The sequence below is a fragment of the Phyllostomus hastatus genome, unplaced genomic scaffold, assembly GCF_019186645.2.
Source record: "Phyllostomus hastatus isolate PE091 unplaced genomic scaffold, TTU_PhHast_1.1 phas_scaffold_501, whole genome shotgun sequence".
In the NCBI taxonomy this organism is placed as follows: Eukaryota; Metazoa; Chordata; class Mammalia; order Chiroptera; family Phyllostomidae; genus Phyllostomus; species Phyllostomus hastatus.
This window is the reverse complement of record NW_025334033.1, coordinates 9089807-9101541: the sequence shown is the minus strand read 5'-3', so window position 1 is coordinate 9101541 and position 11735 is coordinate 9089807. Positions and strand designations below refer to the sequence as shown.

At 57.9% G+C, this 11735-nt stretch overlaps 1 protein-coding gene across 1 annotated transcript; it reads right to left on the bottom strand.

The window, feature by feature from the left end:
• Positions 1 to 10000, bottom strand: DLL4 (delta like canonical Notch ligand 4). Its single transcript, XM_045823902.1, has 11 exons — positions 9420 to 10000; positions 9053 to 9322; positions 8486 to 8543; positions 7375 to 7641; positions 6608 to 6668; positions 6395 to 6525; positions 4481 to 4650; positions 4093 to 4312; positions 2238 to 2940; positions 1569 to 1677; positions 1 to 1046 (listed from the first exon to the last, which is right to left on the bottom strand). The coding sequence occupies exons 1-11, from the start codon at positions 9483 to 9485 to the stop codon at positions 1041 to 1043; spliced, it is 2061 nt and encodes a 686-aa protein (XP_045679858.1). The 5' UTR covers positions 9486 to 10000; the 3' UTR covers positions 1 to 1040.
• Between the last annotated feature and the right edge of the window lie 1735 nt (positions 10001 to 11735).

The window sequence follows — 11735 nt, the reverse complement described above, 5'->3', positions numbered from 1 at the left end:
TACACATCTGTTCCATATTATAAATACACATTATATACAAAATAATGTTATAAAATGTAGAAAGGTCAGTGCTTCTGATTCTTAAATTATCGAAATACTAGACTCCAAAATAAACTACAAAAAACAAACAAAATAAAAACTCATATTATTGATTTCTGAAGACCGACTAGGGGCAGTAGTGGGTGTGGGCAGAGCTCAGACTCAAGGCCATAGAAATGGGCTTGAGCGGGGAGGAAAGGGCCTAGGTGATGATGACACCCAATTTCTCCCTCACTGGAATTTCCAACCTCACTGCCCTGAGCTCCCTAGTTAGGCCCGGCCCCCCTGGCTGGCCCTCCACCTGTCTGCTCATAGGAGCCCAGAGGCGCCGGAGGCCAGAGGCTGTGGAAGCCAGGTAGGGCTTACCAATGTTCACGCCCAGAGGGCCTGGGCCAGGGATGAGCTGGGTGGTGTTACGACAAGGCCCACACGCTGTAGTTGGAGGCACACAGGCAGAAAGTGCTCCTCTCACTTCAGGTGTGCACCTCACCTGCAGGGCAACTCCTGCCAACAGCCACACCTGATGGTTTCCTGGCCCACAGGTGACCCTGCCCTTGCTGGCCTCCTCTCTTCTCTCTGGTTTGGACTCAGCTGTCACCATGGAGCCTGGGCCAAAGGCACTTTTTGACACAGATGTCAGTGAAGCCACAGCAGCTCCAGGCCCTACAGGGCCCTGCCGCTCCCTCGGGAGAACAGGCCAGAGCTCCCAAGGAGCCCTCGGAAGGCCACCACTGGCAGGGCGGGTCCAAAGTGGCACCTCGCTTCTCCTCTGTTCCCCTGGCTGGTACAGCTGCCAATCTGATGCCAGACAGACACCCAAAGGTGTGGAAGGTACTGCATCTCTTGGCAAGTTCACAGTCTGTCCATTTTATGCCATTCCCTCTTCTTCCTGAGAGCAGCACGTTGCATATTAAAATGTCCCATCCAGGATGCAATGTAAACAATGCAGAAGGAAGGTCCAGCTGCTGGGCAAAGCTGGGATGTCCTGGGAAGCTTCCGCCTTATACCTGGGGAGCATGTGAGGAGTGGGTTACCCTGGAGCACAACGCCTTCCCTCATGGCTTCCCTGGGCAGCCAATGGGGCAGGTGGAGTGAAAGAAAGGTAGGGCAGCCCTCCCCAGTCTTGAGTCCCAGTACACACACATGCCTGGGAGCCTATGCTCTTAAGGTAGGCCAATGGAGGAAGCCAGGGAGAAGGGGCAGGAGGGGCACCAGGCCACCACCCTCACCCACCGGCAGCTGGGAAGCTGGGAAGCAGCGCCTGGGAGCTGGCCGGGTGCCATGGCTGCCCAGCCCAGCACTAATACAGCAGGAAGAGACCAGGCTGGGCTCACGAGCACGGCTCCTGTTTCACACCCTCTGTGGCAACGGGGCTAGCAGGGGCCCAAGAACCACTGAACCTGGCTTGTCAAAAAAGGGTCCTGGACCTCCCCAGAGTGGCCCCTAGCATCCAGTGTCACCAGGCCACTTTCCCATCCCCAAAAGGCAGGCAGGGACTGACCGGAAGGGCAGGCAAGCCCGGCACTCACCTCCGTGGCAATGACACACTCGTTCCTCTCCTCTGATATCAAACACACAGACTGGTACATGGAGTCCCTGGGGGCGCATATCGCTGATATCCGACACTCGGGCTTCTCACTGCGGGAACACAAGAGCGGCTGCTTGAAGGAGGTGTGGGGAGAGGGCTGGGGGAGGGCGGAGCGATAACCGGGACCCTGGACCCTGGACAGCCAAAGGGCCTGGCCGAAGTGGCTCGGGAGAAGACACAGGGATTGGGGGTGCCCAATGCTAACCCGGGGTCAGGCAGGAACAGGCCCCTGAGAGAGCCATAGGACCACCGAGCTTGTCCTGGAGAGGGTCTCAGGCCTGGCAAAAGCTGGCACTGCCACTAGAGGCAAGCCATTCCATAGAAAAAAGGGAAGTCATGAGACACATAATATGGACACGTGACACTTGTGAGTGAATTAATGCATGAATGAATGAATATGAGAGAGGGAGGGAGGGAGGGAGAAGTGGAGGGAGGGACAGAAGGAGGGACAGAAGGCTCTTGCAGAACTCTTGCTGGAAGATCAGTAGCGAACCCCTGTTTGCTTAAAAGCAGTCAAGGGCCTGGCGCCAGCCTCCCACCTGTCCTAGGGGAGCCGACAGTTCCACTTAGGGGTTCATGGCCAGGCCCTGGGCCTCCCGATGCTGCTCACCTGTGTAACCGCAGCGGCGCCTTCTCCCCTAAACTCTTGTCACTGTGGGAATACTTCCCCAGCATGAGCCCCCGGCCCAGGGGTCCTGGGGCCAGATTATAGTCCAAAGTGTGGTTCTGCTGTTTGCCACAGTTGGACTTGTCCAGGCCACAGTCTACCTCCAGCTCCTTCTTCTGGTTTGTGTTCTTGAGCTGGGCAGCAGGGATCAGGTTGTCCTTCTGGAAGTCTGACAAGTTGTTCATGGCCTCCCTGCTGCCGTTGTCTGGCCGCCGGAGCCGCAGCTGCCTCACGGCCACTGCCACCATGCCCAGCAACACCAGCACCACCACCAGCCCCACGCCCAGGGAGACAGCCACCCAGGGGAAGCTGGGAGGCATGCTCACAGGAAACTCGCAGCGGCTGCCCGCGAAGCCATAGGGGCAGTTGCAGACGAAACCGTCGGGGGAGCGGCCGGTGTAGCAGGTGGCCCCATTCAAGCAGGGTCCCGAGGCACAGGCATCGCTGGCTGTCCGCACCTCACAGAGCCTGCCAGAGAAGCCAGCAGGGCAGGTGCACACGAGCCCATTCTCTAGGTCATGGCAGGTGCCACCGTGGGCGCAAGGGCTTCGGGCACAGTCGCTGATCTGGAGTTCACAGTGGGGGCCCATGAATCCAGGGCGGCAGCGGCAAATGCGGTTCGGGCCCCTGTTCAGGCACTGGCCCCCTGTAGGCACACACAGGGCACAAGTCAGCCATCGCCTAGGAAGCCCTCTGGTGCAGAAGGTGAGCGCTGCCTCCCAGGGAGGCGCACAGGTCCTTCTGCCTCCGTGAGCGCAGCCAGCGTTTACAGGTCCCACTGCGAAGAGCACCGCACAGAGTCGGGAGACCTGGAGTTGAGGTGACCCTGGTCGCTATGCCTCCATGGCCTCATGTATCAAGATTACTAGCTCCTCATCACAGAGCTGTGCAGTAGAATCAGGCAGATAGGCTTGGGTATGGACAGCAGCTGCTTCTAGCTGTGGATCTGGCACCTGTCGCTTTACCTTATTTCTAAGCCTCAGCCTCCTCATTTGTTAAATTGGGGTATAACCCCATCCCCTCCATAAAAGGTCTCTGAGGGTTGGGTGGGATGATGTGGGATGACGCATAAGTGTAGGAGCGCAGGCCTGGTATGTAGTAAATGCCCAAATAAATGTAATTATCATTGTTTCGCCCTATCTTCATAACCACATGAGAGAAGACAGGTATTATATTTCCCATTTGGCAATGAAGAAACTGTGGCTCCAGGGAGTTAACTAAGTGATTCGCCAGAAAGCAGACTCCATCGCAGCCCTTCCAAGCCCTCTCTACCTCCTGAGGCTTCCCTCCTCCACGGTGCTATCCGCTTGCCTCATGGCAAGTCACCAGGAGGCCAAGGAGACAAAGATAATCAGCATGCTTTGTGTCCCAAAAGATGCTGAACACTCTAGACACCTTGGGCAAGGTGAGGCATTCAGGAGCCAGACCCTGACTGCAGTAGTCTGCCTTGAGCGGGGACACGAGGCCTCCAATGTCCCTCTGTCTAGCCTAAGACTTCCTGGGGAGGGTCAGAGGCCACACCGGTAGGGACTGGGCTCTGACATGGGAACAGAAGAAGAAGTCACTCAGAGTACACACCACTGCCTCTTCCAAGGCCTGCACCGACGGCTAACCTGCTCCTCTGCCGAAGTTACTCAGCTAATCAACCAAGCTCGTCACTGTCCAGAGCAGGCGGTGACCCATCTCAGCCTACCCAGAGTGAAAGACAAGGCTTCTCTCTTCTCCTGACCCTCCCTCACCAGAAGCCTTTCTCATCCCCATGTCTGGCACACCAGGTTAGCAAGGCAAGAAGACACACCATTGGCACAGGGGTTGCTGGTACACCTGTCCACTTTCTTCTCGCAGTTGGAGCCAGTGAAGTTGGGAGGGCATTCACAGGCATAGCTGGTCCCCTGGTTGCGCTCCCGGCAGGAGCCCCCATTGAAGCAAGGGGAGTTGGCACAGCTCAAGGTACTATGTTCGCAGTGCAGGCCGTAGTAGCCCGGGGGACACAGGCAGTGGTAGCCATCCTCCTGGTCCTGGAGAGAGACCAGAAAGGGGCCAAAGTCAGAGGCTGGGAGGCAGGGATGTATAGCTCGGGGTTAGGCCCCACGTGTCCACGATGTCTGTCTGTGGCCACCTGGGGTGGAGTTGCCTGGGCACTACCTGGCCAGACCTCTGCCTTCCTATGCTGGCCTCGCCCTCACCTTACAGCTGCCTCCATTGCGACAGGGGTTGCCGTCACACTCGCTGAGCTTCAGCTCACAGTCCACACCAGTGTAGCCTGGGCGACAGGTGCAGGTGTAGCTCCGCTGCCCGCTGTTAGAGCACGTTGCCCCATTCTTGCATGGGGAGTGGTGGGTGCAATAGTTGAGATCTGCAGAGACAGGAGCCCGCCGCTGAGCACAGCCAGAAAATTATCCCCACCTCCAGGCTCACTGCAGTGCAAGCTCACTGCCCATATTGGCCAAGAAGCTTCGACTCAGTCTTCCAGGTCCAAATACCCTCCCTCCTCCCCAGTGAAACTGTGTCTATTGAAGCACCTTGACTCACACCTGACAAGTGCAATCGACCAAAGTTGAAAAACACAGATGGACGAATGCCTGCCAGGCAAGCTCACAAACACCAGCAAGCAGGGTAGAATGAAGGTAAGGAAGAGAAGTGGAGGCAAGGCCACATGCTGAGGAGGAAGTCAGAAAAGGCTTCATTGGAGAGGGGTAGTTGAGATGAGCCTAGAAGGAGGGATGAAGTTTTAACAGGTGGAAATGGTAGAGGGGAGATGAGAGCCACCACATGTAGTTTTTTAAGGGGAATACATTACGTGATTATTTTAAAATATAAGTGGTGTGGCTCAGTGGATCATGTGACAGCCTGCAAAGTGAAAGGTCACAGGTTCGATTCCCAGTCAGGGCACACACCTGGGCTGTGGGCCAGGTCCCCAGTTGGGGGCATGTGAGAGGCAACTGATAGATGTATCTCTAGCACATCCAAGTTTCTTTCCCTTTCTCCCTCCCTTCCCCCTATCTAAAAAATAAATACGTATATATGTGTGTGTGTGCATGTGTTTTCTTACTTGGGAAAGATAGGGAGGAGGAACCAGACAGAGCAAACAGAGGGACTGTAAGGGCTGTGTTTGCATGTCATCAGTATATGACTGTGTCACCTGGGAGCAAATGGGGGCAGAGGAAAGAGAATGGGCAGGAACCAGGTGTGTGTGTGTGTGTGTGTGTGTGTGCGCGCGCGCGCATGTGTACGCTTGGGGATGAGGGGAGAAAGCAACACACACACAAAAGAATACAGGGGCTGAATTCTAAGTCCCTTGTTGTCAGCGAGTCAGGGCCCAGGCAAGTTCTTTCTATCCTGGCAAGCCCTCTGCCCACCCTACCCAGGCTTGTGCTGCTGTTTCCATGGCAGCAGCCATCCCATTTGACCCTGAAAATGGGAGGCACATGCTGCAGCTGGCTCCCAGGATGAAAGAGATAAAGGATCCCTCCTCCACAGTTGGGGCTGGCAGAACCCTGCATAGCCAGGAGAGTGACCAGCCCTGCCAAACACCAGGAAGACAGTGTGGGCTCGGGCAGCTGCCTGGCAAGTGCAACTGGGGATGAACAAGGCAGCCTGTTTCTAACCACACCAAAAAGTCAGTTAGATGTCACTCCACCCACAGGCCCAGCTCACACAGCCTCCAGGCAGCCGGCGGGCACACCCCACCAGACAGCTGTTTAGGGGAGAGCTGCTCAAACAGACCCGGCAGGTAAGCAAACACTTAGGGGGTTAATAGGTAACTATGAGGTAGAAAGAGGAACTGAGCCCAGCGTCTCTCCCTCCGGCCTTACTGGAATTTTTGAGTGCAGCCTCCAGGCTACCAATTTGTCACCCTCTCAGCTTCTCCAGCCACCCTGCCTCCCCAGCACCAGAGGAAGAATTATCCACCATCTTGTCCTACACCAGTTGTAAAGATCCTTGAAAGTCCCAAGCTTCTTGAAAGATAATGGGAAGGCCAGCTCAGCAGTGACCAAGCAAGAAGGGCCCAGGTGATAACTCTAGTTATCACCTAGAGTTATCCCACCCCTCGCCCATCTCTCCCACCTTCTCTGCATCCCCTCTTTGCCCTCACTCACCTTGGTCACAAAAGAGGCCTCCCCAGCCCTCGTTACAGGTACATTGCCAGGGGACGCTGCAAGTGCCATGGCGACAGCCATTGTGAGGGATGCATTCGTTGCACAGGCGGCCCTGCCAGCCTGGGCGGCAGCTGTGAAACAAAAGGGAGGCTGAGGATGAGCTGAGTGCCAGGCCAGGGGATGCCCCCTTCCCGCTTCCTGTCCCCTACTCACATGCACTCGGCAGGCTTGCTGCAGTAGCCATTCTGTTCGTGACAGCCAGAAAGACAGACAGCTGCGGGAAGAGAACAGAGCTGGGTGAGGCTGGGACGCTAACAATGCTGAAGACCACTCTCCCTTTCCTGGCCTTGGGGGCGCCCCCAGCTCTTCTGGGTTCACTTCCCACCCCAGCCTCCCGGAGGTGCCATGAGTGTTTTAAAGGGGACTGGTGGCACAGAGAAAGAGAACTAAGACTGACTGGATGGAATGCAGTAACAGGGTCCGTGTGTAGGCTTTGGCACAATGGAGAAAGGCACTCAGAAGAAAGAGTTCCAAGTTCAGCCCTGGCTGCTGTGACTCAGTGGATTGAGCACCAGCCTGCGAACCAAAGTGTCGCTGGTTTGATCCCCAGTCAGGGCACGTGCCTGGGTTGCATGCCAGTTCCTGGTTGGGGGGCGTGCGAGAGGCAACCAGTTGATGTTTCTCTTGCACATCAATGTTTCTCTCCCTCTTTTTCTCCCTCCTTTCCCTCTCTCTCTAAAAATAGATAAATAATATATATATTTTATATATATTTTTTAAGAGTTCCAAGTTCAAACCTGTCTTAAGCATGCCCAGCTATTCCGGAGGGCCAGCTAATGAGCAGCCCAGACCTGCTCTGTGAGGGATCGAGGGATGCAGGCTGTGAGGAGAAGTCACCGCTTCTGTGTTTTGTGTTTTGGTTTCTGCTCAGGAGACCCCCACCCCACCCCAGGCAGGCAGGAGAGAGCTTGGCTGCTTACGCTGTTCGCAGTACTCTCCGGTCCAGCCCGGCAGACAGGACAGGCTGCCATCTGGCTGGCACACATAGTGGCCGAAGTGGTCATTGCGCTTCTTGCACAGGCGTGAGCAGCTGTCTCCATAGTAGTTGTCACTGCAGATGACCCGGTAAGAGTAGCGAAGCCTTGTTGGGAGAGGGTCGGTCTGTTCATCCAATAACCAGTTCTGGCCCACAGCTAGGGAGCCCTGGATGGTGATCTTGCTGATGAGCGAGTTTGGTGGCATGGCCTCTGAAGGGGCAGAGGGTCAGGTCAAGGAAGGGCATCCTATCCCCGGGGGTGCCAGCAACTGCTGGATCAAACCAGATGTTCAGATGACCCCCACTTGCCAGCAGGCACAGGCCAGAGGAACCCAAGGGTCCTACTTCTTAGCTGCCCTGTGTGTGTGTGCATGTGCAGGGGGACTGATACTATTCAGAAGGGGGACAATAGAAGGATGTTAAGATTTCCCAGTGTTCTGGAAACAGATAGGCAAGGGAAAGAGGAAAAGAGGTCAAAATGGAGAGAGAGAGAGAGAGAGAGAGAGGGAGAGAGAGAGAGCGGGAGAGAGAGGGAGAGGGAGAGAGAGAGAAATGAGAAAAAGAAAAGCTCTCCATGCACGAAGGACTTTGGGAGCAAGGATTCCTCGGGTGTCCTTTTAGGGGTTCTGCCCTCAGAGGTGGGTAATGCTTTTCTTTTTCCTTTTCAAAGTGAGAATTGTTGTGCTGCTGAAATATCCTTTTCCTCTGTGTCAGAACAACATCCCAAAGCCATTATTCCCCTTCCAAAGAAGCGGAATTCGCAAAAGGTGTAAAATACAGGAAGGGGCCCGTCAGCGGCGCTGGCAGCTTCGGCCTTTCTCACCATCGTGCTCCCCGCGTTCCCACGCCAAAAATAACCCGCAGGAAACGCAATTGTGCTCAGAGTCCAGGCAGCGGGCGGAATCCGAGCGTCCAGCGCGGGGCGCAGCTCCGGGCCGAGCAAAGCGTCCGGCCCCTTACCCCCCACCCCGCGCTTCCCCCGCCTATTAATACAGGTTAACTCTTTCGGTGCTGCACCGAGTCGCCCCCCTGTGGCGGCGGAGCGAGCTACTCACCTGGCCGCAGGTCTTCTCCCGGCGCGTGCCAAGCTTCGATGGTGAGTGAGAAGGTGCCCTGGGAAGCGGAAGAAGGGGGCGGGAAAGAAGGCTTGATGAGCAGGGAGGTGGTGGGGGTGCCTTACGGCAGCCGGTTTAATTAATCTAATTGCAGGATATGGTTACTGCGCCCGGTCAGCCTAACGGGTCTGCGCGCAGCATCGCGCGCAAGCAAGAAAGGCGAGAGAGCCCTGGATAGGAGGAGGGTTGAGGGACGCGGGAATGTACGCGAGAACCACTTGGAGGTGGGGGACGCGCCGGGGTGATGAATATCGTATCCGAGAACTGGGAGAAAAGAGGGCGCAGAATTGGGAAGAGGAGACTGGTGCGAGCTTTCCAGAGGATGAGGTCCCAAGGGAGAGTCGAAAGAGGATCAGAAGAGAACGTCCCTCGTTTTGTTTGTTTTGTTTTGTTTTGTTTTGTTTTGTTTTGTAGGGGAGCGAGGATATCTGGGGAGAGGGCTTTGGTCTCAGGGAGACCCCTTCAGTTGGCTTTCGTCACCTCCCAGTGCTCCCAGGCTGTGCTCACCGGCCAGGTGAAATTGAAAGGCAATTGGAGAGGGTTGCGTCCCCCGCCGCTACTGTCGTCCGCAATGGCGAAGGAGTTGGTGCCCAACACAGGTGTGGAGACGCTGCCGAAGGTGCAGGGCCCGGGCGAGAAGACCGTCTGGAAGTGCTTCAGGCAGACTCGGAAGAAGGTCCGGCAGCCGGGTTCGCACCGCAGCCCGCTGGCCAGTACGCCGCGGTCGTTGACAAACTCCTGAAGCTGCAGCTGGAAGACTCCGGAGCCGGCCGCGCGCTATTGCACAGGGTGGGAAGGAAGGAGGGGAGCCGTCAGCTCGTAGGACGCCAGGGCTCAGGCCCAGAGCGCGGTGGGAGGGGGCGCGGGACGTTACCTGCTGACAAAGTGCCACCAGCAACAGTAGCGCCCAGCCAGAGGCGCTACGGGACGCGGCTGCCATTCCCTGGGGCGTCGCTCTCTCCACCCGCCCGCCCAGAAGCTGGCTCGGGTCGGGACGCTGTTTGCCCGTGCGTCCACCCGCGGGAGGAGTCTCTGAAAAGCCAGGCTCCGCTCGGAGCTTTCCTGCCGCCTCGCCTTCTCGCTAGTTCCGTTGAGACTGCTGCGGTAGGTAATCCAGGTGAGGGCGGCTGGGCGGCGGCCACGCAGAGGACGTGTCCTCCAGCTAATCCTGGGGCTGCAAGCCTGCTAGTGCCGGAGTACACTGCACTGAGGCGGCTGGAGCTGTGGCTCTTTGCCTCGTGTTCCCAGCCTGCGCCCAGCGCCGCTACTGAAACCTGCGCGCTGGGGAGCCTTCCTTATATATATTGGCTCCTCTCCTCTCGGCCTGCCACTCTCCCCTCCCCTCAGGGCCTCTAACTGCTATAGCCTCAGCGCCGCCGGGAGGGGGCCTCCGCCCCCGCCAACCCCCCTCCCAGCCAGCCAGTCAGGCACAGGTCCCCGCCCATTCGTGCCGCTGTCAGCCCCTGGGTCCCCCAGCTCTGCGCGTGCCGAGGTGACCAGTTCTTCGCAATCTCCGGATTACGCACGGAGCCCTGGGCAGTGGGAGAACAGGGGGAGGGCCGGGGGGGGGGGCAATGAGACTGGAGCTGAGCAAGTGGTTCCCGGAAGGTCGTGGGGGTGGAGACACTGGGGAGTCCCTAGGAGCCTTGCGTCCGCAGCCAGCGGTAGTTACCTGCAGCAGGTAAAAAGAATTTATGCCCGAAAAGTGAAACCAGCGCTAAAGAGCTCCGATTTCCTGCTCCTTCACGGAGCCTCTGAAGCCCTCTCCTGCTCGGGCATCCACCTGTGAGCTCCCACCCACCACGCCTCCCTAGCGCTACGCGAAGCGAGCGAGTGCCTTAACCCTCTCTGCGGTTGCTCCCAGCAAGGAAAGGAGCCAAGCGTCTAAGGCTCGGAGCGCCCTCCCTCCACCTGGTGGGCGTCCTCTTCACTTGTTGCGGGAGGGGGGGGGGCTTCTCCAGCGCGTGCTTTTTCCATTCTTCCCACCTCCCCGCCCACCAATGCGCCCGGGCTCGGGCTCGGCGCGTGCCAGCTCTAAGACGCGAAGGTCCGGAGTTGGGGGAGGGGGCGTGGTCCCAGAGGTAGAAGGGCGGGCATCAGCTGTATGGTAATGAGGGTCTGGCCCCACCTCCAGCGCCTCCCCTCACCTGGGTTCAGCTCCAGTTCCAGCGCCCACCATCTCCCCCGCCCCACCCCAGCAGTCCCAAGTCCCTCTCACGTCCTGTCGCTCCGTTGGGGCAGAGAGGTACTCTTCTGGCTCCAGATTACTGGAGAGTCAAGGTGAAGGGCTGAGGCTGGGCAGACCCTTTGCTCCAGGATGAGATGTAGAGTGGAACTGGAAATGTTCGGACTCGTTTTAGTTTCAAGAGGCTACAGCATCTCTCCTTCGCGGCTACCCCGGTGGCCCCACTTCTAGCGGCGACGGTGCAGCTGCCTTTCCCGGACCGCAGGACCCCAGCGTTGTCCCCGGTGACCTTAGATCGCGGAGGGCCGGCTTCTCCCAGTCTGGGGGCGGGGGTGGGGAGAGCGCCCTCTCTCTTCGACGCTGAGGGCGGTGGGGGCCTTGTGGCTTCAGCTGTCAGCCTGCCCGCACAGCGATGGCTGTCGTCGGGCGATAAGATCGGTGCGGGGGGAGCAGGGACGCGCGGGTCCGAGGGAGGCTGGGGGCCCAGAACGGAGCCCAACAGCTGCCTGTGCCGAGCATGGTCTGATTTTTTGACCTGGGGTGGTGGTGAAGTGTGGGGGGAGGATGAGAAACAAGAGGTTGGGAGCGTGGGTTGGGGGAGGGGCGAGGTGAAGAGACGGGCTCCGGGGTCCCCCACGCACGGCCACCCCTCCCAGTCACCATCTGGCACGAGCGGGTTGGCGTGGGGAACCGAGGTGGGGCGGGGGCCGGCAGATGGGCCCAGGCTGCGCTCCAGAGTTAATGTAGGTTATGGGCAGGCGGAGGAGTCCCCAGGCCCAAGGGAGGGGGAGACCAGGAGGTGCCTCCCAGCGAACCTGATAAGTGGGTTTCCCATCCTTTCTCTGCCATGCTCTATGGATCCCTAGGCCTGCCTAGGGTGCCAAAGAGTGCCCCTTCACTCCTCAGAGATGACAGCCAGCCCTGCCTAGTTCTTGTCTGCTTCCCCCCAAATCCTGGCCTGGGGGTTCATAAAAACTCGGTTCTTTTGTGGCGTTGACATTTGCC

Bases quoted from the DNA above. Each gene is read 5' to 3' on its own strand.
- DLL4 (XM_045823902.1), bottom strand. From the start codon at position 9,485: ATGGCAGCCGCGTCCCGTAGCGCCTCTGGCTGGGCGCTACTGTTGCTG. The intron at 9,323-9,419 runs GTAACGTCCCGC...CCTGTGCAATAG, and splicing joins TGGTGGCACTTTGTCAGCAG to CGCGCGGCCGGCTCCGGAGT. The intron at 6,669-7,374 runs GTAAGCAGCCAA...CTCTTCCCGCAG, and splicing joins CGGAGAGTACTGCGAACAGC to CTGTCTGTCTTTCTGGCTGT.